We start from the raw sequence: 24,394 nt of genomic DNA on the forward strand, positions 1-24,394 counted from the left end.
CCATGGAATCGGTACATCAAATCTCTTCCCAACTATTTTGCAACTTATATGGCACAGCTGTCAATATATTTTGGTCCTTAAATGAAACTGGTATATATTTTTATTTACGATAATTTTCTTTAACCAATTTTTGTCACTTTGTCCCCCTTCCACTTGCCTCTTCCATTTTTGTGGCAATGGTGCAATTAGTTCGTTGTAATTTTGGGTAGAGCCGACATTTCCACATGTCTGTGTTAGCTGCATGTGTGACAACTCCACCAGTCCTATTGATATCATTTACAAAGATCATACCTTTTTTTTTTAAATAAATGAATTACGTTTTTTTTTTATCAATTAGTATATTTGAGTTTAACCACAATTTGTTATATTATTTCTGTCTTTTCTGGTGGATTAAACTGAAATTGCAACCAACTTTTTATAAGGCTTGTTTAAAAAAAATATATATATATTTTGGAGATTTTGTTTCAAATAACTGAAAGTGAGCGGTTGTAATCTGGAAAAAAAAGAAAAAGTCCATTCTTGAACACGGGGTGAGACATTACTAATTTACTCAGATTTAAGTATAACTTTTGTATAACTGATGCCTTTAGTGAGAGGTCTAATGATTTAATATTTAATTTCTGCCCTCCAAATTCATATTCATTATATAGACCCTTTAATTTTTTTCTGGCTTGCCATTCCATATAGAATTGAATATTTTTTTGCTCATATAATTTAGAAAGATGGTTGCTAGGTGTAGGCAAAACCATAAGCAAATGGGTAAACTGTGATATGACTAAAGAATTAAGTTCTTAGTGATCCCTTCGCGCGCCAATCCCATTTGACAACACCCAGTGAAATAGCAGCGCTCCAAATTCAAAAACATAAATACTCATAATTCATAAATCATACAAGTGTTATACACCAGTTTAAAGATGAACTTCTTGTTAATCCAGCAGCAGTGTCAGATTTCAAAAAGGCTTTACGGCGAAAGCAAACCATGCTATTATCTGAGGACAGCACCCCATCAAACATACACATGAAAATCATAATTCAGCCCGCCAGGCACAACACAAAAGTCAGAAATAACATAATTCATGCCTTGCCTTTGAAGATCTTCTGTTGGCACTCCAATATGTCCATTAAACATCACAAATGGTCCTTTTGTTTGATTTAATTCTGTCATTATATCCCCAAAATGTCCATTTATTTGGCGCGTTTGATTCTGAAAATACACCGGTTCCAACTCGCGCAACATGACTACAATGTATCTAATTAGTTACCTGTAAACTTGATCCAGACATTTCAACAACTTTAGGTATTTTTTAATGTAAATAATCGATAAAATTTAAGACGGGATAAACTGTGTTCAATACAAGACGAAAACAAAGTGGAGCGAGCTTTCAGGTCACGCGCCTCTAACAAACAGTACATTTCACTCGACCCTCGTTCTGAACTGCCTTACTACTTCATTTCTCAAAGGAAAAACATCAACCAATTTCTAAAGACTGTTGACATCCAGTGGAAGCGATAGGAACTGCAAGCAAGTGCCTTAGAAATCTAGATTCCCATTGAAAAGAGTGACCTCCAATTTTTTTTTCCCCTGGATGGTTTGTCCTCAGGGCTTTGCCTGCCAAATAAGTTCTGTTATACTCACAGACATCATTCAAACAATTTTAGAAACTTCAGTGTTTCTATCCAAATCTACTAATAATATGCATATCCTAGCTTCTGGGCCTGAGTTGCAGGCAATTAACTTTGGGCACACTTTTCATCCGGATGTGAAAATAGTGCCCCCTAGCCTTAGTCAGTGTAGTTAACCAGCTGTTCTGGTTTTAATCAGGGTGATTTTTCCACATATAGACAGGTATTTTCCTTTTCCGTGGTAGCAAGATCTTAACTGTTTTTGGTGACTTTCTATAAAAATGTATTGGAGTGAGATCCATTTTCTTTCGGGGTATGTGTACCGAGTACGTCCACATCCCAGTCAGACCATTTTATTGGTAAACTAGTTGCATTTTTTTTGTGATCCAATACGTAATATATTACACTTATCAGAATTTGGTTTTAATCCAGAGGTTAGAAAAAGTATCTTGATGCCTCTGAGGCTGTGGATGAATTGTAATTGTGGATTTAAAAGAACATGAATCAGCGTACAATGACAACTTTGTTTATTGATGCATTATCCAAAGTGTAATTCATAACTTACCATGCTCAAAGGGATATTAAATGTCTCCTTTTATTTTACCCATCTACCAATAGATGTCCTTTGCGAAGCATTGGAAAACTGCCCTGGTTTTTGGTTGAATCTGTTTTTTTATTTACCTTTTTATTTCACAAGGTTTAGAACAAATTCTTATTTTCAATGACTGCCTTGTTCAGGGGCAGAATGACAGATTTTCACCTTGTCAGCTCAGGGATTAGATTTTGCAACCTTTCGGTTACTAGTACAACGCTCTAACCTGCCACCCTTTTTGAAGTTCACCGCTCAACTGAGGGACCTTACAGATAATTGTATGTGCTGCAGGTACCCTAGTGGTTAGAGCGTTGGGCCAGTAACTGAAAGGTTGCAGGATCGGTTCCCAGAGCTGACAAAGTAAAGATCTGTTGTTCTGCCCCTGAACAAGGCAGTTAACCCACTGTTCCACGGTAGGCCGTCATTCTAAATAAGAATTTGTTCTTAACTGACTTGCCTAGTTAAATAAAGGTGTAAAAAAATACAAATTTGGGGTACAGAGATGTGGTAGTCCTTCAAAAATCATGTTTAACACTATTGCACACACTGTCCATGCAACAAAGCAATTTTTTTTACTCCTGAACTTATTTAGGCTTGCCATAACAAAGGGGTTGAATACTTATTGACTCGACATTTCAGCTTTTTAATGAATTTGTAAACATTTTGAAAAACATAATTCCACTATGACATTATGGGGTATTTTGTGTAAGATTTTTTTTTTTTTTTTAGGGCATTTTAAATTGAGGTTATTACACAACAAAATGTGGGAAAACAAGCCAAGGGGTGTGAATACTTTCTGAAGGAACTGTATGTCTATTTTGTTTTTGTAGCCCTGGTTGTCCTGAAAAGAAAATGGTTAAACACTTCTTTGTGAGGTTAAATATAAGGGCTGTACATGCAGATACATTAAAAGCTGATTTTTGGGACTGATGGGGTTAAGTGTTTATAAAATGATTTCCTCAACATTTCGATGGTTGTGTATTGGCTAGGCTACTTTGAAACAAGGTAAGAAATGCTTCAAAAGCGTCCAGTTTTTAAAGAACTAAGTTTATGATTAAATAAATAGTTTCAAAATGTTGACTGCCTTCGCTCAGATTCAAGGTGGGTGATGTGTGGTGTGCAACATGCACGGCCCTTCACTCTGGTCTTGTGACCATTTTAATCTGAACGAACCGTGGCCTGAGTATGTCGACAGAATTAAACCTACAGACGTTAATGTTAATTATCCTTCATTATAAACTGGGTGGTTTGAGCCCTGAATGCTGACAGTCGTGGTATATTAGACCGTTTACCACAGGTATGACAAAACATTTGATCTTTTCTGCTCTAATTATGTTGGTAACCAATTCAATAGCAGTAAGGCACATCGGGGTTTGTGGTATATTGCCAATATACCACAGCTAAGGGCTGTGTCCAGGTTTTCCGCGATGCATCGTGCCTAAGAACAGCCCTTCGCCATGCTATATTGGCCATATACGTCACCCCCTCGTGCCTTAATTATATTTTGTCAAGCATGACTGGCGTTCAGCTATATTTTAGTGATTTAAGGCTCATTCAAGTTTGGCAAAATGTTTTGCTACCTCTGCTATGTCAGCATCTTTTTTGACACAAGGCTGTAGCCAATTTGCATGTCACCTACACTTTGACATGTAGACGATTTTATTTATGTAGGCCTACATGGAAAATTTACTTGAATATTATTCCAATGTTGACCTCTGCTCCAATTCGTATTGGAGTATTTGTTTGATATATGTATGTAAACTAGTTGCATTTTTTCTTATCAAGGACAAAAGGAGAAGCGTTAATGTTGAGCCCTGGGCTTGTGTGTTCTATGCAAGATAAATATTCCTCTCGAGGCGCATTCAAGCTATGCGTGCCATAGGGAAGGAAACATGCATTCATGCTCATGCATTCCCTTTTTTTATTTTATTTTATTAGTTTTTACCCCTTTTTCTTCACAATTTATTGGTATCCAGTTGATAGTTACGGTCTTGTCTTATCGCTGCAATTCCCGTACGGACTCAAGAGAGGCGATGGTCGAGAGTGGTGCGTCCTCCGAAACACAACCCAACCAAGCAGCACTGCTTCTTGACACAATCCCCTCTTAACCCGGAAGCCGTCTGTGAGTTGCCTAGCAGCAAGTCTCCGCTCTGGCTTGCTCATTCTGAGTAGAGACAGGCATTAGTTGATGTAAGAAAGCTACTTTCTAACTCTAAACTCACTGTACATTATTTTCGGCAAAATAATAATTCCGGTCCATCAAGACACTGTTCCTGTTTTATGACTGACACAATTTATATTCTGACACCAATTTAATTCCACAAAACTATGCAAATGAACCTATAGACTGATAAGCATGACCAGTCAAATGTATTTTCAGACGCTAACTGGAGGCGAGCAGGGTTTCTGTCTGCCAAATTAGTGCGACAGTCAGGCAACCTCCATAGTGCAGTCAAAGTAAAACTGAGAAGTTGGGCTTGGGCAGCCACAAGCCATAGCTGACTCCATTGAGTACACAGAACAACCAAAGCTGTTATCTGTGGTACAACCTCAGTCCCTTCTAAATTCCTATCGTGTCAAATCAGCCTCAAGTCCATTGTGCATGAGATGGCGCTGTCGAACAAGATTAAACATCATTGAGCAAGCAAATTCTGAGACGAGGGCGCAGAGGAGAGATGAGTACCGCAAGCACACAGGCCAGTCGAGAGTGAAGAAATGGTCTCGAGAGAGCAGAGGATGTCCCGCAATCCAACAGGCCAGCTTGCAAGTACCTCATTGCTGTAGATCACCTTTGGGTCTCAACAATTGCTTTTTTTTTCTCTCTCGATTGAAATCCAATCTTGTGGGCTTAGAGGCGGGTGCGTGTCTACAAACCTTCGATTGGTCACTTACACTGGAGTGATGGACAAACGAACATGCTTACCCTTGGCCAGTCCAGTGTTGTGTGATTGCATGACATCAAACAGATAATGTGCTTCAGAGCCAGCTGTTTAGCTCGCTAGCCAGCTTGAACAGTAAGCACAGAATGACTTGGAAACCGCTTCAACTTGATACATGAGCACAGTAATTGGGAAATAAATACATAGCTAAACTATACCTTGAGTTGAGTGGAATCTACTTGCTAAAGCTAGCTAGCAACATTTGTTTGTAAGACACAGCAGACTGTCTTTTCTAGCTAAGTAACACCATAGTCCACCACTAGCTAATGGTTTTTCTTCACCTTTCCAGGAAGTGTCTGGTATGTGTTTGCTTGATATGAGGGAGTTAACCCCATTGTATCAAAGAATGGGTGGAGAATGGGCATAATGTGGCTGTGATCTAACAAGTTCACTCATCATACACTAGGTCGAGGCCATAATTTAATATAGTAAATATAATGACTCCATTGTTGGGAATAACATGTGGGCAGGGTTGGGTAGGCTACTTTCTAAATGTAATCCGTTAGTTACCTGTCAAATTGTAATCAGTAACACAACTTTTGGATTTCCCAAACTCAGTAACAATCTGATTACATTCAGTTACTTTTAGATTACTTTCCATTGGAAGACGACAAAAATGAAGTACCAATTGAACGACATCTATTGCAGGATAAATCAATGTTAAAGTTTACATAGCTGGCCATGTATAGATGTTAATCAAGATAAAGGGTGGCTACTTTGAAGAATCTCAAATATAAAATATATTTTAATTTAACTTTTTTGGTTACTACATGATTCCATGTGTTTTATTTCATAGTTTTGATGTCTTCACTATTATACTACAATGTAGAAAATAGTAATAATAAAGAAAAACCCTTGAATGAGTAGATGGGTACTTCGTTGAAGTCGGAAGTTTAAATACAGGTTGGAGTCATTAAAACTCGTTTTTCAGCCACTCCACAAAGTGGCCACCACAAAGCCCTGACCTCAATCCCATAGAACATTTGTGGGCAGAACTGAAAAAGCGTGTGTGAGCAAGGAGGCCTACAAACCTGACTCAGTTACGCCAGCTCTGTCAGGAGGAATGGGCCAAAATTCATCCAAGTTATTGTGGGAAGCTTGTGGATGGCTACCTGAAACATTTGACCCAAGTTAAACAATTTAAAGGCAATGCTACCAAATACCAATTGAGTGTATGTAAACCTCTGACCCACTTGGAATGTGATGAAAGAAATAAAAGCTGAAATAAATCATTCTCTCTACTATTATTCTGACATTTCACCTTTTTAAAATAAAGTGGTGATCCTAACTGACCTAAAACAGGGAATTGTTACAAGGATTAAATATCAGGAATTGTGAAAAACTAAATTTTAAATATATTTGGCTAAGGTGTATGTAAACATCTGACTTCAACTGTTTTCTATACACACACACACACACACACACACACACACACACACACACACACACACACACGTACGTCAAAAAATGGATGTAGCAACTGTAGTGGATGTAGCAACTGTAGTGGATGTAGCAACTACATCCACTACAGATTGACCGTTTTTAAGTCTTTCAAAACTGTGCGAGTTTCAGCATGTGTCCATTAGAATAATGGATTTTTTTTTATCCGCATGAATTAGTTTGAGCAATAATACCTACTTTTATTCCAAAGGCTGGGATCCTCACTATGCAGCTGTTATGAGCTCATTTTTCACTGGTTTCAAAAACAATGATTGATAGGCAGCTTAAACTTCTTGAATTCAACCATTTTTGGGTTCAAACACACATTTAGATATGAACCCAAAACCCAACAACCATAATACGTAAATTGCAAATAGCTAAATGAGAGAGCAGCAGTGTGATTCACATCCGTGCGCTATGTAGAGATCCGCCGTAGACTACACCACTGCTGTCATCCTTACCGCCAAGTGTTTATTAAAGTTGGACAATCTTTGGATCTTGACAGCAGTCGCACCATTGGAAGATATACCTTGGACTGTAGCCTACAAAAGCCTGTTCCTGCAGTTTTCCTGCGATCGATCAAAAACATTTGGTGTGTCGCCGCGGTGGTCTCTGACTTGTGGTCAGACTCGCTCAGGTGGAACAAATTCAAACATATGCCTTTTTTCAATGTTGATTTGAATGTCATTGAGAAAACATAAGTGTCAAAGATTTTTTTTCTCACAAAAATCCTTTCTGAATTAAAGTATAATCATCTTAGTTTTTCAAAACTATCTAATCTGATTACAATATTTTTGCTGGTAACGGATTACAGTTACTGTTTATTTGTTAATCCCTTACATGTAAATCTCCCCAACCCTGCATGTGGGTACACAAATAATAATGGCATGATGGTAACATTGAAAGGAAGGGCTAGTTAAGAGAGTGTGCAGGAATTGAGAGAAAGGCAGGATTTAATATTTAGGGTATTAAGCCCAAGGGCGCGCACACAAAGCATATGGGGATTTTTTTAATAATATGGAGACACGAAGGGGAGACCCTTGTACATAGCCAGTGCTAAATAATAGAATGTAAACTGAAATGAATGATTAACCAGCTAAACTCAGGTTAACATGTAATGATTGTCCACACTACATTCAAAGGAGGACTGAGGACAAGCACCGCCATGCATTCTCCAAACATTTAATTGAGGAAAACAGATTTGTTTTATAGTAATTGTCTGATTTGGGAACTACTATTATCTGTGAAATTAGTGTGAAATTATTTCAATTTGGCATTTTCTTTTTAGATGTATTCATTACAGTCAGTAATACAGAAGTCAAATCGCATAGGTATTCTCATCAGCTGTTATCAGCAAGCTAGAGCCATCTGTGGAAAGAGCACAAAGTAGATCAAAGATATTCTGAACAACAATATAAACATAACATGCAACACATTTTAACATTTTTCTGAGCTACAGTTCATATAAGGGAATCAGTCTATTTAAATAAATTAGGCCCTAATCTGGATTTCACATTATTGGTTAGGGGTGCAGACATGGGTGGGCCTGAGGGCATAGGCCCACACACTTGGGAGACTGGCCCACCCACTGGGGAGCAAGACCCAGCCAATCGGACTTAGTTTTTCCCCACAAAAGTGCTTTGTTAGACATAAATACTCCTCAATTTCATCAGCAGTCCGGGTGACTGCTCTCAGACGATCCCGTGGGTGAAGAAGCCGGATGTGAAGGTCCTGGGCTGGCCTGGTTACACATGGTCTGCGGTTGTGAGGCCGGTTGGACGTACTGCCTAAATCTCTGAATCTGTGGTACACAACTGCACATTTTAGAGTGGCCTTTTATTGTCCCCAGCACAAGGCGCACCTGTGTAATGAACATGCTGTTTAGTCAGCTTCTTGATATACCACACCTGTCAGGTGGATGGATTATCTTGGCCAAGGAGAAATGCTCACTAACAGGGATGTATACAAATTTGTACACAAAATGAGATCAATAAGCTTTTTGTGCATATGGAACATTAATGGTATTTATTTAAGCTTATGAAATCCCTGCTCAAATTAATATTTTGCTTGCAGCAACGATGTTCCTCTCGACCCTGCTGTCTGTGCGCTCGTGAGACCCATCCTCTGCTTGCTGGACCACATTCTGTGCTCTCGACTGGTCTGTGCACTAGTGGCACTCATTCTCTACCCGCAGGACCCTGCTCTCCACTCAGTGTTCGCTTGCTCAGTGATGGACTTTAGAGGCTGTTTTGACGCCATAAGTTCCTGGGCCAAGACCGATATGAGAAGAATGAACTCTGGCCACAGGTTTAGTAATAGTAAAACTAAGACAGAACAGAGGCCTGGAATCATCACCTGGTTAATGAGCTGTAGGAATGTTGTGTTTGTTGATGAGGAATGAGAAGTCCTGTAGTTCCCCAGACTGTCCTGTAGAGGGCAACAAACACTAAGGAAGAACATGGGGGAGAGGGATGACTGGAGTTATTTAGTAAATTCTTTTAGACAATAACAGCAAATGTATATTTTATTTTACATTTTATTTAATTAGGCAAGTCGGTTAAGAACAAATTCTTATTTTCAATGACGGCCTAGGAACAGTGGGTTAACTGCCTTGTTCACGGGCAGAACGACAGATTTTTACCTTGTCAGCTCGGGGATTCGATCTTGCAACTTTTCGGTTACTAGTCCAATGCTCTAACCACTAGGCTTCTTGCCGCCCCAAGTATAGTGCGGTATGGGAGGTGATTTCCATGTTGATTTATTTTGTTAATTTCCTCATTGCTGACCTTCTTCCCTCATTTTATTTCTCTTTTACTCACCTGGATGACCCTTGGGTAAGAGCCTTCCTACAATCTCTGCCCTCTAACCTATGACTTTACAGGTCACACCTTTTGACAATGGAATATAAATATCCTTAAAAGCTTTTATTTACCTGAAATTCAGCTCTGTCAAATGCTCCTTGCAGGACATTCTTTCTCACTGTATCTGATATGAATGTAGCCTAGAGAAAGAATATATTTTGTGTTAAATTTCAGGAAAGTATAAAACAAAAGTTTCATGAAGATTCCGGTTCCATTTTTCAAAGAATGAGCTTTGGGCAATGTTGTTGCAGTTTTGTTGTGGTGATTTTACAACAGAGCGTATCCCTCTTATGGTCCACTTCCTCAAACCTCTCCAATCCCCTCTATTGCTCCCATACTATTAGTGGACCTTGCTTGGTCCACAAACAGCCTCCTCTAGCCCTAACCTAAAGTTAAGTCAATCCAACCATGGCCCGCTTGTCTCCCTTTGACCTATGAATGGAGCATACACATTACATGTTCTGTCGTCAATGTTTTGTTGAATACTAAACTGAAAGCTAAGCTTGTGATTTGGGCTAACCTTTTCCCCAAGCTCTCTATAGGGGCACATTTGTAGGTTAAAGTGTGAGCCATGGTGGTAAGATTGACCCTAGTCTCAGTCTCCTATAATGCTGCTCTTCCCTGGTTTTACCTACATTGGTCATAACTACAATCCACTATGTGAGATAGTTTATATCTATGATGTTGGTACTTTAGATCTATGAGTGGTGAACATCAGTGGGTGCTCCTGTACAGGTAATGGGATGTTGCTAACGCTAGTCCCTAACTCTCTCCCCCTGTCAGATCGCTCTCTTAAAGCTAGCGTCCCCTGGTACAGTGACTGGAGGGACACACTAACGGAACTCAGCACCTCCAAGCACTACACAGGTACCTGTACTCTCACCTCACCTCACCTGGCCCACAGGTGTGTGGGGGGAGGGCCCTCCCTCTTCTCTCCGTTTACAGCTATCCCTCCCTCCGTTCCTCCCTCCCTCCTAACTGTGTAGCAGACTGTCCTTTTCTCCTCTCTAGTCTCTCCGTAGCAGACCCGTGTAGTGAACTCCTACCATCTCTCCTTATCCTCTCTGCTCTCTGTCTCTCACAAGGTAGTAGCTTCAGATGTTCATATCAGGGATGTGATATTTTTTTTCTTTTTTCTTTTGATCAATCAGCAATTCCTGCCTTTCTTACATTTTCTTCCATGTATAAGCAACAATCCAAAATTTCCTGATTTTACTATGTTGTCCTGATCACATCCCTGCATATGTTTGTGTACTTTTCCATATAAGTATGTGTACTCTGTACTGGTTGTCTCAGAAATGGTCTTCTTCTGCGGGTTCTGGAAGTGACTCAGGGCATTAGAGCTCATTTTGATATAATCTTGGTAATGGAACTATCTTTTCCTGCATCCTACACCAAAAGGAAGAACATTGGACACATAAAATAGTCTCTTCATATATAAAGGATGGGTGTAAAGTGGGATCATTTAGTCAGTGTTCTTCCGTCTCCCATTTATATATAATTGACTTAGGCCTATATCTAAATCCCAGGATATTAGATCGGGTGTCTTTTGTAAGATATCGGCATTCCAGAGTCCTGAGACTTGAGGAGCCAGTGGAAATGGAAACTATGCTTTCTCTCTTAGGCTGTTTGAAGTCAGGGTGGGGAATTGTTTATGTCCTGAACACACTTCCTGTACTCTCACTTCTGTGGTCTATCAGTCAATTACATTTTATTTATACAGGTCCCAAAAGTGCCTTACAGTCATACATAGGCCCCTAATTGGCTATGGCCTATTGCTTTCTGAGCCGCATCTCTGGGCGCTCAGACGTCCGCCCGGCATTAACTCTTACTCCAAGTTAAAGGGTTTTCTCTCAAACAGTGAATTAAAGTTGATAACAGGGAATTGGAATTGATTCAAAACAGAAGGCTTTAAACTAAGATGAATCTTGACTGCTGCGTGCTTCACAGTTACTGAGATCACTCACTGACCTGACTGAAGTGAGCTCTCTGATGCACACTCCTGACTCACTCACGCAAGGTTTCCCTTGTAGCCCGTGGCTTTATTTAGTAGCAAACAGACCTGGGTTCAAATACTATCTGGAGTAATTTAAAATACTTTGTTGCCTGGAGTGCCAGGTAGGCAGTATTTGCACTCTTATGACTTTTCTATTGGTCCTGTTGTGCCAGGCAAGCTCAATCAAGCACAGGTTAAGTATTGGAAATTATTTCAAATAGTACTTGAAGCCAGGTCTGTAAGTAGCATAGAACTCCTGATCTGCTTGGTTTTCTCTCAATCAGTAGGTTACTAACCGGTGGTCCTCGTGATGGAAGACACATAGCATGCCTGTTTGAACACTAGCATAGCACAAGTGTTAAAAACACAGACAATTTGGTTGATGAAATCCAATGTTGGTCTATTTGGTCGTTCTGGTTACACTTGTCATCAAATTTGTGGACAGTGACACTAACAAGTGAGCCATTCAAATTCTTTTGACTTGACGTCATCTTTTGTCTTTACATTTTTCAAAGGCCGAGCACTGGTTGCTTTAGAGATCCTTTTAATTGATTTCCCTGCCAAAAAATTAGGACTGTAAATGTATTACTGCCTAATCATCTGGAAAATGGACCAGAGGGTCGCATGTTGATCCTCATAATGCAGTTGTGCCTGTGTCCAAACACAAAGCCTGCTGTCTTTGTTTTGTGATGAATGTGGAGAGGGAGTACTAGTCTGTATGAGGTGTCACGAAGGAGCTGTTCAGAGAACTCACACCAGAGATGGCAGAATTACTCGGGTTGTGGTCATTAGGGCACACCATTTTAAAGATCATGAGAGCTTCTTATTGGACAAGTTCAGATAGTACCCGAGTCAGTATGCAGACTACGCTTCGCACTCATTCTTTGTTTCCACACACACACACACACACACACACACACACACACACACACACACACACACACACACACACAGGTGTTACTTTACATAGTTGTCTACATTTGGCAACATCATATACTCCAGCTGGTTTTTTTTGTTTGTTATTTGGACAATAATTGGTGAATCTCTTGATGACAAATGTAGTCTACAATGAGCAGCATGATGCTCTCTGCATCTCAATGGGTTTAGGATAAAAGAAGAATCCGGTAGTGGTACAAGTCCTACTCTCATCTGGCTAATCAGTAATTCATCTAATTTCTCTCACAGAGTATCCTTTGTTGCGGCTCCGCAATCAGACCCTTCAGCTGTGTGTGTTTGTGTGTGAGGGTTGGGCGACGTCAACCTTTGTCCTATCGTGATTATGTACCCATAAAACATTGCTATACATAGGACGAAATACTATTGGCCAGATTCCCCCCCCCCCCCCCCCAAACTCAAGTGACTATTGGGCGAAGGATAATGATGTTTAAAGCCTGAGCAGAGGCTAAGTGCACATTTTTTTCAAATATTCCTTTCTGGTGGTGGAGCTTCAGCATGGAACTAGTGTGTGCCTGTCTGTGTGGCGCGCACATGATGGAGCAGTGACTGTCCCTCAGTCTGTCTTACCATAGTGAGTTAGGTTATACATCATGGGCTGGATAGAAGCAGTGTACCGTATTCAGAACTGGATAATTGCGTTATTTGCCTCGTAGAATAATAGTAAGTAAAGAATATTCTAGATCTCATAAAGCTGTGATTGAGAATAGCCCATGCTTTAGGCTATAGATTGTCGGTCTTGTTAAAGCTGCAACTTTAGGACAGCACCTTAAGCTAGAATATTTGGGAAATAAGCTTCTTTTCGTAACTAACTTTTATGATAGGCCTAGTAGGAGGATAAGTTATTAGTCATTTTTCAGTCCTGCAAGGATCATTTCTTTCTTAAGCTTAAACTTGTGCGAGACTCAGTTTCTTTACTCTGCGGCGCCAATGAAGTTAAAGTAGGCTAAGCCATCGTCTGTCGCGTCCCCATCGACAATAGCTGTCAATCGTTGTTGATACACTATGCTATCGTAATATCGCTCAACCCTAGTGTGTGTGTGTCACCTGTGACGGCCTCTCCTGGCTGGTTGACAATTGTGTGTGTGTGTGTGTGTGTGTGTGTGTGTAGTCTCTCTGCAGCCCCCCCCCGGGTGTCGGCTACAGGTGCTCTACGCAGCTCCACTCCGGGTGGTGTTGTGTGGAGGTGAGACCTGGTTAGAGTAATGTTCTCTCTCATCTTGTTGTCCTATCTCTCCAGCCACGACTCCCTGGTTTGAGGCATACAGAGAGAGCTTCCTCCAGTCCATGCCTGCCTCTGACCATGAGTTCCTCAACCACTACCTCGCCTGTATCCTTCTTACTGCTTCAACATAGTAGAATGAACACTGATGATGAGAGACAAGTTCTCTCTCTCTTTCTCTCTCATATATATTCCTCCTTTTTCTCCCGGTCTTTTTTACCTCCTCTCTCTTGTTCAGTTTATCCCGGTCACACTACCACTTTCTCTCTCCTCTGTTTTCACCGTCCTCTCCCCACCCTCCCTCGTTCTCCGTCTGCGTGGTTACCTCCCCCTTTTTTTCTCGCTCTCTTTGGTTGTGGTTCTTTGACGGCCGTCCCTGCAGGTCTGTTGGTGGTGTCGTCCAGTGAGGCTGTACCAGTGGAGAAGTTCCTCAAGCTGTCTCAGGAGCAGCACAGGATCCAGCACAGCGGCGAGTACACCAACCCCAAGTGGTTCATCCCCAACACACTCAAGTACTACGTCCTGCTGCACGACATGAGCCAGGGAGATGAACAGCGGTGGGTAGTAGTGACATCTCAGAGAGCCAGGCCTATGATCTCGGCTCTTCTTCTCTTTAATCCATTGACCTCGGCTAACCCTGTGTGCGCGACCCCCAAAATCATTAGACCGATACAGTAATCAGGAAGGTGTTGACGCCGTTTCTCATCAGCAGTTACGGATTCCCTTAATTCTCTCTCTCTCTCTCCCCCTCTCTCAGGGCTGACTCTGTGTATGAGGATATGAAGCAGAGGTATGGTGCTCAGGGTTGTTACCTGTTGAAGGTCAACTCTCGTACTGCGGCAGCGGGAGCAGACGAACAGATCCCAGACCCATGGAGCCAGTACCTTCACAAGAACAGCCTGCAAAGCCAGGTACAGTTGGGGCCCAGACAAAGTATTCCAAGTATCTAGTTGCTAATGTACAGTAGCATACAACCGACAGTGCCATTGTCGGGTTCATTAGGACACATTGTTTTGCCACCGGAAAAAGAAAATGAACGTTGCTTATTGGACAGTTCAGCTTAGCACCTTCCTGAATATTTTCTTCTGTTGCGTACCTAATTAAACATGACCCATCTTTTCTTGTTTGCTCATGGCTGTTCCAGGATCAGTATGAGGATCCAGCCCCTGTAGTGGTGAACAACACTGCATTACAGAACAACGTAGGAGGAACATCTGAGGTGGACGGACACGACTCGGAAGAGAAAGGTGAGCGTAGCCACTTAGCAGTACTCGGGAGCTGAAGATTTCCATGTCGTCGGCCGCTCCTCAATCCGACTGCGTCTACGCGACTTCGGCGCTCAGCAACTCCATGGTGGTTGGGAGTGCTTATCAACGAAAAATATATTTCAAACGTGTAAAATACACATTTGTATAGTTGAAGCCTCTTTTACACCTCCGTTGTGTATTTGATTCATTCCTCTCACTACTGATAGATTGACTGCATAAATAAATAAAGACACAGCTCTAGTTCAGTTGACTTATTTAATTCAGATCTACTCTATGCTCTTTACTAATCGATCTGAAGCCTGCCTGGGTTGACAAACGTGGTGTTGATGATTTGTTCAGATTGAGTTTCCCAACATTCTGGATGCACAACCATCGTGTGCTTAATGTACTTGACCATGTTTTGTTGTTGTTTACCCAGACGGAATCACCAACAGTCTGGCCACACGCCTTCACATTGTTGACAATGACATTGTGTGTCGTTTATCAGACGGAGTCTTGGTCAACAGTCTGGACAACACCCATCCCCTCCAGCTGGATACACCCAGTGACACGCCCGGTAGCCTCGACGCTCTCAGGGCCGTCGCCGTGGAAACCAAGCCACCGCCCATCGCCACGGGAGTGGCAGCGGCCACCAGCCATGGGGCGTGCCTAACGCTGAACGACCACGACCGCATCAGACTGTTCATCCAGGAGTTTACCTTCAGGGGACTACTGCCTCACATAGAGAAGAACATCAGACAGCTCAATGACCAGGTAGAGACGCATGCACAATGACCATGAGACGGCTCAGTGACCACGTAAACGCGTGCTCCGGTAATATATAATATTGCCACTGTGTTCTTATATTGACACATTTATTGGTAACTGTCCCGTGACTGCTGCCATATCAACCTCCTGTCATATTGATTCATCAGTCCTTCCGCTATTGCATTTTTTTGGGGCAAAATCGCCAATCCCCTGCATGTTATGCGAGGACTTTCAAATTTGACCAATAACCGCATAAAACAGTCAAATCACTTCAATATTACAGCATAAAACTGTCCAGTTACTGCACTACAAAAAAGGGCAAATTGGACAAAATCATCGCAGATTGCCATGCAAAAATCAAGCATTTGTTCCTGCAAATATCACTCCCAAAAAAAGCTGCGAAATCCTGGAGGGAAGGATTGATGGACATGATCAATGATATCACCTTTGGCCTTCAAATGATCTGAACTCATTCCTTCTCTCTCCCTCCACCTCTCCCGCTCTTCATCCCTCCCTCTGTAGCTGGTCTCCAGGAAAGGCTTGAGTCGCTCTCTTTTCTCTGCCACTAAGAAGTGGTTTGGAGGAGGGAAAGTTCCAGAGAAGAGTATCGCTGAACTGAAGAACACTTCTGGCCTCCTGTAAGTACATCCCCATCCTCCTCAACTTCCTCTTCATCACCATCATATCACCATTAGCGAGGAGATTGTCCAGTTAGCTTTGGTCTTAGCACTATCACACTGCTTACTGACTAGTGTTTGTAAAGGACGGCAGAGTCCTCTCATTATTAACAGATCACGCCTTGGATCACACTGTCTGGTACATACGGTATGCACACAATCACACATTTACTGTGTTCAACTATCCACGTGTCTGATCAGAGGTGCAGAAGGACAGGATGGAGAGAGTTAGAACTCATCAGAGATTAGCTCTAGGCTTTCACCCAAAGCAGTGTACAGTTTGCATATTGAATTGTTCTGGATGGGGGTTTGCCATCAGCCTATGGGCCTTGGTCAAAAGTAGCGCACTAAATAGAGAACACTAGGGTGCCATTTGGTGAGGCAACTTCAGAATGGTTCTGGATGGCAGTTTGCTAACACTGCTACCTCTTCATCTCCTGAGCTGTCTGACCTTTGCTCTCCGTCCTGTGTGATGTCATTAGGTATCCCCCAGAAGCCCCTGAGCTGCAGATCAGGAAGATGGCTGACCTTTGTTTCCTGGTTCAGCTCTATGACCTGGCGTACAGCTGCTACCACACGGCCAAGAAGGATTTCCTCTCTGACCAGGCCATGCTCTATGCCGCTGGGGCACTGGTGAGAACACGCACATACACTGATGGAAAGAGAACACACACACACGCATACACACACACACTCCCAAAGAGAACGCACACGCGTGAACACACACACACACACACACACACACACACACACACACGCACACACACACACGTGCATACACGTGCTCATACACACACGTCGCATGCACACACACAAAATACATTGTCTTGAAGGTTTGTGAACTGTCTCGCGGAAAGGACACAGCAGGAGGTAAGGTTGAGATGCCAGAAGGTAAAGTAAGTGCTTGGCGGCAGCAGCAGCAGCACATCAGCAATAATGAGACTGAGCACTGGCACATCAATCTACCCTGCACCTCTGAATGACGTCAAGAAAACATGTTTTTGTTGTACTCTTGGAGACCTGAGCAGTACGATATCTACCACAGCAGACTAGAAAGAAAATAAATGTGGAGTTTTTCCTGTAGAATGTTCAGAGGAAGCATGGAAGATACAGAACAAAGATTGTAATTTGACGTCTGAGAGAACCAAAGCATAATTGAAGGCACAGAGACAGAACTAGAGGTGGCGTCACCGGTGCACATCTGAAGAAAGCATCGTGACAACATCGGAATCATACTTTCCCTAGACAGATATACAACACTGAATGATATTGGAAAATGGTCACACACACACCGTATTGATCTCCCTGCCCTCTGCTGCCCGTCCTAGCGTCCTGCGGTTTTAAGGATGCTGTCACGCCTCATGGCTTTCTGGGTTACCGGAATATTAATGACAGACGTGTGTGTGTGTGTGTGTGTGTGTGTGTGTGTGTGTGTGTGTGTGTGTGTGTGTGTGTGTGTGTGTGTGTGTGTGTGTGTGTGTGTGTGTGTGTGTGTTTAGCCAGAATATTAATGGCAGGCCGATGGTCAGGAACCGTGACCACCCCTCACGTGTCTGATACCTAGCCTCAACACACAAAAAACATTTATAACACTCAACACAGATGGTTGTATGGATATATGAGAAATATATTTGAAATGATTCTTTCTCTTTTGCTGCCCCTCTCTCACTCTGCTCTCTTTCTCCTCTCTCATTCATCTCTTTCCCCTCATCTCCCCCCTCTCTCTCTCTGCATCCATCCCTCTCACTCATTTCTCTGTATGTAGGAGATGGCAGCAGTGTCTGCGTTTCTACAAGTTGGGGCTCCAAGGCCGTATCCAGCACACTACATGGACACGGCAATACAGACCTACAGAGATGTGTCCAAGTACGACATTGACACACACACTTTCATGTGCTGTCACAAAATTGCACATTGACTAACAATGCCAGTAAGCTAAAATAACCAGCCTCATAGCTGAAAAGCCGCATGCAAGCAACAAAACTACAATATGCTTTCACCCCTGTGGTAGTGTGTGTGTGTGTGTCTATGTGTGTAAGAATGTTTTATAAAAGTCTTTCCCCCCCATACAGGAACATGATCCTAGCTGAACGTTGTGCTCTGCTCAGTGCTGAGGTACTAAAGAGTCAGGCCAAGTACTCTGACGCTGCTACCCTCCTCATCAAGATGACCAGTGAGGTGAGAAGAATCTACTAGAGCACGACCGATATATCGGGTCACCGACATTATCGGCCGATATTGGCCTGAAAACGCCATATCGTTATTCACCGATAATTCCACCAATAATCAATAAATGGGATGGAGAAAGTCTCATGCTTATTTGAACACTTGCGGCCATTCTCATGTCATTATTGTCACAATGTAAGAAGTCAACATTTGAGCATTTTTCTTAGACAATTGCTCTGTTGGATGGCAATTTATGAGAATTCATTGTGGAATAATAATTTAATTTCCTCACCGATACCATTTTAAGGCAAGTTTTGTCCCCCCAAAGAATCGGTATTGGACCCAAATAAACATTGATGGGGCTCAAGACACTACTTCTGATTTATCATTGTATCAGGTTCTTTGTTTTTACACTGTAGATTAACCTCTGGCTCTGTAATTCTGTAGCAGTCAAATCACTGTTACGTGTAGCTTATATTTATGTCTGAAACTATTGTAATGTTACTGCCGTCTTGAACAGGTTTCTCTTGCAAACGAGATTTTATCTAAGTTAGACTAACCTGTATAATTAAAAGTTAAATGAATATGTTGTGTGGCATGTCCAAGGTATTAGCTAACCTGTATAACCCTGTCTATCTCCCTCCCAGGACTCTGACCTGCGTTCTGCCCTCCTATTGGAGCAGGCAGCCCACTGTTTCATTAACATGCGGAACCCCATGGTCAGGAAGTTTGCCTTCCACATGATCCTGGCAGGACACCGCTTCAGCAAGGCAGGGCAGGTGAGTGGGACCAAAACAGGCTAAAGTTAGGCTGTGTTCTGTAGACATGCAACTGAAGAAGGCGAAACAGGGAGGTACCATGTTCTTGGGTATGTAAATTCCTGGTGAAGAGGAATTGTGGGTGTGTAAACATCAATCAGGCCTTATAAAAGCAGAATTTGTCCAATGAGGCCTTTTAAAAACAGAATGTGGTTATCTGAGATGAGACCGGAGTCATTCTACTGGTGGGTCAGACAGATGGTATGGTTTCTGTCCTTCTGATGCCCGGTTTGAGCGGGAGGCCTGCCGTCTTCAAAGTTCTAGAATTGTTAGAGTATTCCATTTCAGAACTCTTGATGGAGCATGTTGATTGTTCTCTGTCTCTCTCTGTCTCTCTCTGTAGAAGCGCCATGCGTTGCGGTGTTACTGCCAGGCCATGCAGGTGTATAAGGGTAAAGGCTGGTCCCTGGCTGAGGACCATATCAACTTCACTATTGGCCGCCAGTCCTTCACCCTGCGCCAACCAGAGAACGCTGTCACAGCCTTCAGACACATCCTCACCAATGACAGCCAGCAGACCTCCACACAGCAGGGAGCCTTCCTCCGGGAATACCTCTACGTCTACAAGGTAACACACTTACAATGTTAATAAAATCCTATCACAACCTTAAAACAACCTTTCCACACCGTTAACACATTATTACAACCCCACAGCAGAGAGTCAAGAAAACAAGATCACAACCTATACATAACCTCAATTCTACCTTAATACAGCCTACCACAGGGAGGCTCAGGAAGCCTTTCTTAGAGAGTACCTCTATACCCCTGAATAAGGCCATGGCGTTATAGACTCTGGAATGACACAGGCTGTCCTAGTGTTGCATTGTGTACAGGTACATTATTCATATAAATTCATACACTATGTACAAAACATTAAGGACACCTATTTCCATGACAGACTGACCAGGTGAATCCATGATCCGTTATTGATGTCACTTCAATCAATGTAGATGAAGGGGATGAGACAGGTTGGAGAAGGATTTTTAAACCTTGTGACAATTGAGACATGGGTTGTGTATGTGTGCCATTCAGAGGGTGAATGGGAAAGACACGCAAGATTTACGTGACAAGTGTACTAGTTTGTGTAAATAACTGCAATGCTGCTGGGTTTTTCCCATGTCTATCAAGAATGGTCCACCACATAAAGGACATCCAGCCAACTTGACACAACTGTGGGCCGCATTGGAGTCAACATGGGCCAGCATCCCTGTGGAATGCTTTCAAAACCTTGTAGAGTCCATGCCCTGATGAATTCAGGCTGTTCTGAGTGTGAAAGGGGCGGGTACAACTCAATATTAGGAAGGTGTCCTTAATGTTTTGTGCACTCTGTGTATATTAAATTTATATAACGTGGGCTGTCACTCAAAATAATTACTGAAGTAAGAAATACATACAGAGAAATGATCATATTGATCACACAGGATTTTGTAATATTAAAATTGGTATATAAAGAAATTAGGTGGCCTATACCCCCCCAACTGCCCATTCCACCCAGCCCAACATGTCTCTGTCCAACCACCCGCACCCCATCCATATCTCAAACCCTTTACTCAGTACTTTGTTGAAGGACCTTTGGCAGCGATTATAGCCTTGAGTCTTCTTGGGTCTGACTCTACAAGCTTGGCACACCTGTATTTGGGGAGTTTCTTCCATTCTCTGCAGATCCTCTCAAGCTCTGTCAGGTTGGATGGGGAGTGTCGCTGCACAGGTCTCGATGTTCGATCGGGTTCAAGTCTAGTCTCTGACTGGGCCACTCTAGGACATTCGGAGACTTGTTCTGAAGCCACTCCTGCTTTGTCTTGGCTGTGTGCTTAGGTTCATTGTCCTGTTGGAAGGTGAACCTTCACCCCCAGTCTGAGGTCCTGAGCGCTCTGGAGAGGATTTTTATCAAGGATCTCTCTGTACTTTGCTCCGTTCATCTTTCCCTCAATCCTGATTAGTCTCCCAGTTCCTGCCACTGAGAAACATCCCCACAGCATGATGATGCTGCCACCACCATGCTTCACCGTAGGGATGGCGCCATGTTTCCTCCAGACGTGACGCTTGGCATTCAGGCCAAATAGTTCAATCTTGGTTTCATCAGACCAGGGAATCTTTCTCATGGTCAGTCCTTTAGGTGCCTTTTGGCAAACTCCACGTGGGCTGTCATGTGCCTTTTACTGAGTGGCTTCCGTCTGTCCACTCTACCATATAGGCCTGATTGGTGGAGTGCTGCAGAGATGGTTGTCCTTCTGTAAGGTTCTCCCATATCCACAGAGGAACTCTGGAGCTCTGTCAGGGTGACCATCGGGTTCTTGGTCACCTCCCTGACCCAGGCTCTTTTCCCCCGATTGCTCAGTTTGGCTGGGCGGCCAGCTCTAGGAAGAGTCTTGGTAGTTCCAAACTTCTTCCATTTAAGAATGATGGAGGCCACTGTGTTCTTGGGGACCTTCAATGCTGCGGAAATGTTTTGGTACCCTTCCCCAGATCTGTGCCTCGACACGGTCCTGTCTCGGAGCTCTTCTGACAATTCCTTTGACCTCATGGCTTGGTTTTTGCTCTGACATGCCCTGTCAACTGTGGGACCTTATATAGACAGGTGTGTGCCTTTCCAAATCATGTCCAATCAATTGAATTGACCACAGGTGGACTCCAATGAAGTTGTAGAAACATCTCAAGGATGATCAATGGAAACAGGATGGACCTGAGCTCAATTTCAAGTCTCATAGCGAAGCGTCTGAATACTTATGTAAATTAGGTGTTTCTGTTTATTTTTTTTATTCCCTGTTTTCGCTTTGTGTGTAGATGAGGACAAACATTTTTTTTTTTAATAAGGCTGTAACGTAATAAAATTAGGAAAAAGTCCAGAGTGCTCTGTATGTATCTGTGTGTGTGTGTCTATCTGTTGGACTTCATAGATTGTTCATTTGTTTGTGTTGGACTTTAGGTGAGATTATTCTTTACAGAGCCAAGTATACAGTAGTTGATTAGCACCATTCATTCTTACTGTTGATAATTCGAATGTGATAACTTCTAATAGTAACTGTAACCACTAGCGAGTTGAAGTGTGAGTTGATTGCCATCTAAGAGCCAACATCTTTTTTGCAACAGTGCTGCCTGCCAGCAGTCAGAGATTCAAGGAGCTCAAATCAAATTTTATTAGTCACATGCGTCGAATACAACAGGTATTCCTTACAGTGAAATGCTTACGTACGATCCCCTAACCAACAATGCAGATAGCAATGCTATCATTTAGCAACATAGCAGACTTAATATTTACATTCATGCACTTCATTCGAAATGAATTTTGTAACTTTGTCCCAGAAGCATTTAACTGCAGGGCATAATTACAAAGGAATGTGTCTGCCTGATTTTAGGGTACCCAGTGAACAGTTGGGAGTTGGGGCCAATTTCATTGTTAAACGTTTCTGTGAACAAACATAAAATGTTTAAGTTGTTATGCCAAGGTCACATTTTTCCATATTCTGTTCCAGTTAAAGGGTTGTTCAAATTCACTTAGGTCGAGGCTTGGGTGATACCCCGGTATATGTATATTTCGAAATACCGACTATGATTTTCAATAGCGTAAGTCCCCCACTGGGGTGCGAGCTACGCCAATGCTTATAAGTATACTGAACAAAAAATATAAAAGTGACATGCAACAGTTTCATTGATTTGACTGAGTTACAGTTCATATGAGGAAATACATTTGTTAGGCTGAATCTATGGATTTCACATGACTGGGAATGCAGATATGCATCTGGTTACAGACACCTTAACAAAAAATGGGCCTCAGGATCTCGTCATTGTGTATTTTTTGTGCATTCAAATTGCCTTTGATAAAATGCAATCGTGTTCGTAGCTTATGCCTGCCCTTGCCATAACCACACCGCCATCATGGGGCACTCTGTCCCATGTGGTCTGCGGTTGTGAGGCCGGTTGGATGTACTGCCAAATTCTCTAAAATGACGTTGGAGGCAGCTTATGGTAGAGAAAATAACATGAAATTCTCTGGCAACCGCTCTGGTGGGCATTCCTGCAGTCAGCATGCCAATTGCGTGCTCCTCAAATCTTGAGACATCTGTGTCATTTTGTTAAGTCAAAACTGCACATTTTAGTGGCCTTTTATTGTCCCGAGCACAAGGAGAACCTGTTGATCATGCTGTTTAATCAGCTTCTTGATATGCCACACCTGTCAGGTGGGTGGATTATCTTGGGAAAGGTGAAATGCTCATCTACAGGGATGTAAACAAATTTGTGCACAGAATTTGAGAGAAATAAGCTTTTTTGTGCATATGAAACTTTTCTGGCATCTTTTATATCAGCTCATGAAACATGGAACCAACACTTTACATGTTGCGTTTATATTTTTGTTCAGTGTATAAGATGTGTGAAATAAAAAATATCCATCTGTGCATTTGTTTTGTTGACTTTCAAGCTAAGTGCCTGGATGTCAAGATCAAGTGCTTGGTTACAGAAGAGACATTCAATCCCCTCCTTGATCAAGATCCTTGTTTTTTTGGTTGAAATAATGCCCCTTGTGTGCAGATTTTGGTAATAGCGGATCCCGTCCAACCCTACTTAGATCTGTGGGCAATATTATTATTATTATTTTTTTTTTTAAATGGCTAGCCTAGAATCTGAACTTTCCGAAAGTTATTTATACGTCGTATGAAATTAGATTTGATAAAGATCAGTTCTTTTGGGAACCCATATAATTTATTTATAACAACTGACCTTCTCACAGCTCTTCTACAGTCCTTTTGTTGCTGTGGTATTGCTTTGGTATCGAGCATCGTGGTACTAACCCTGTATCTGTATCAAAGTCTAAATTCCGGTATCGTGACATTACTCTGTCCCCTGGCCCTCCCGACTAGACTAGAGTGGCGCCATGTTGACTCACTCCTGGGTTCGCTCCAGCCAGTGGGAGCGAATCATTGGCTAGCCTGCTGTCCCTCAGGATTCCATTACCAAGGAAGACATGAGGCAGTTATTTTGATAAGAGGTTATTTAAAATGAAAGATGGAACATGTATCTTAAAAAAACACTTATTTCCTTGTATTTTGGTCCTTTTAAAAACCTGCAGTATGTAGAATAGTGTGCTATAGCTTG

The 24,394-nt window shown here is 42.3% G+C and overlaps 1 protein-coding gene and 1 long non-coding RNA gene across 4 annotated transcripts in view; one reads left to right on the forward strand and one right to left on the reverse strand.

Moving 5' to 3' along the window:
• LOC106584195 (trafficking protein particle complex subunit 8) overlaps positions 1 to 24,394 on the forward strand; it is a 106,172-nt gene that overhangs the window by 22,603 nt on the left and 59,175 nt on the right. Inside the window, exons 3-14 of one of the 3 annotated variants that reach the window (XM_014169189.3) lie at positions 10,239 to 10,322; positions 13,646 to 13,735; positions 14,010 to 14,184; positions 14,385 to 14,538; positions 14,772 to 14,874; positions 15,314 to 15,648; positions 16,165 to 16,280; positions 16,802 to 16,952; positions 18,085 to 18,185; positions 18,392 to 18,497; positions 19,133 to 19,264; positions 19,647 to 19,871. In XM_014169189.3, the coding sequence (XP_014024664.1) occupies positions 10,239 to 10,322; positions 13,646 to 13,735; positions 14,010 to 14,184; positions 14,385 to 14,538; positions 14,772 to 14,874; positions 15,314 to 15,648; positions 16,165 to 16,280; positions 16,802 to 16,952; positions 18,085 to 18,185; positions 18,392 to 18,497; positions 19,133 to 19,264; positions 19,647 to 19,871 (1,772 nt within the window). The remainder of the gene's footprint in view (positions 1 to 10,238; positions 10,323 to 13,645; positions 13,736 to 14,009; positions 14,185 to 14,384; positions 14,539 to 14,771; positions 14,875 to 15,313; positions 15,649 to 16,164; positions 16,281 to 16,801; positions 16,953 to 18,084; positions 18,186 to 18,391; positions 18,498 to 19,132; positions 19,265 to 19,646; positions 19,872 to 24,394) is intronic. The other 2 variants (XM_014169190.3, XM_014169191.3) reach the window with 2 other exon arrangements.
• Positions 8,950 to 24,394, reverse strand: part of LOC106584196 (uncharacterized) — a 31,333-nt gene continuing 15,888 nt past the window's right edge. Inside the window, exons 2-3 of the long non-coding RNA XR_001323709.3 lie at positions 9,527 to 9,595; positions 8,950 to 9,040 (exon numbers count right to left, since the gene is read on the reverse strand). This is a non-coding gene — a long non-coding RNA (uncharacterized LOC106584196). The remainder of the gene's footprint in view (positions 9,041 to 9,526; positions 9,596 to 24,394) is intronic.

The sequence above is a fragment of the Salmo salar genome, chromosome 23 (genome assembly GCF_965601325.2).
Source record: "Salmo salar chromosome 23, fSalSal1, whole genome shotgun sequence".
In the NCBI taxonomy this organism is placed as follows: Eukaryota; Metazoa; Chordata; class Actinopteri; order Salmoniformes; family Salmonidae; genus Salmo; species Salmo salar.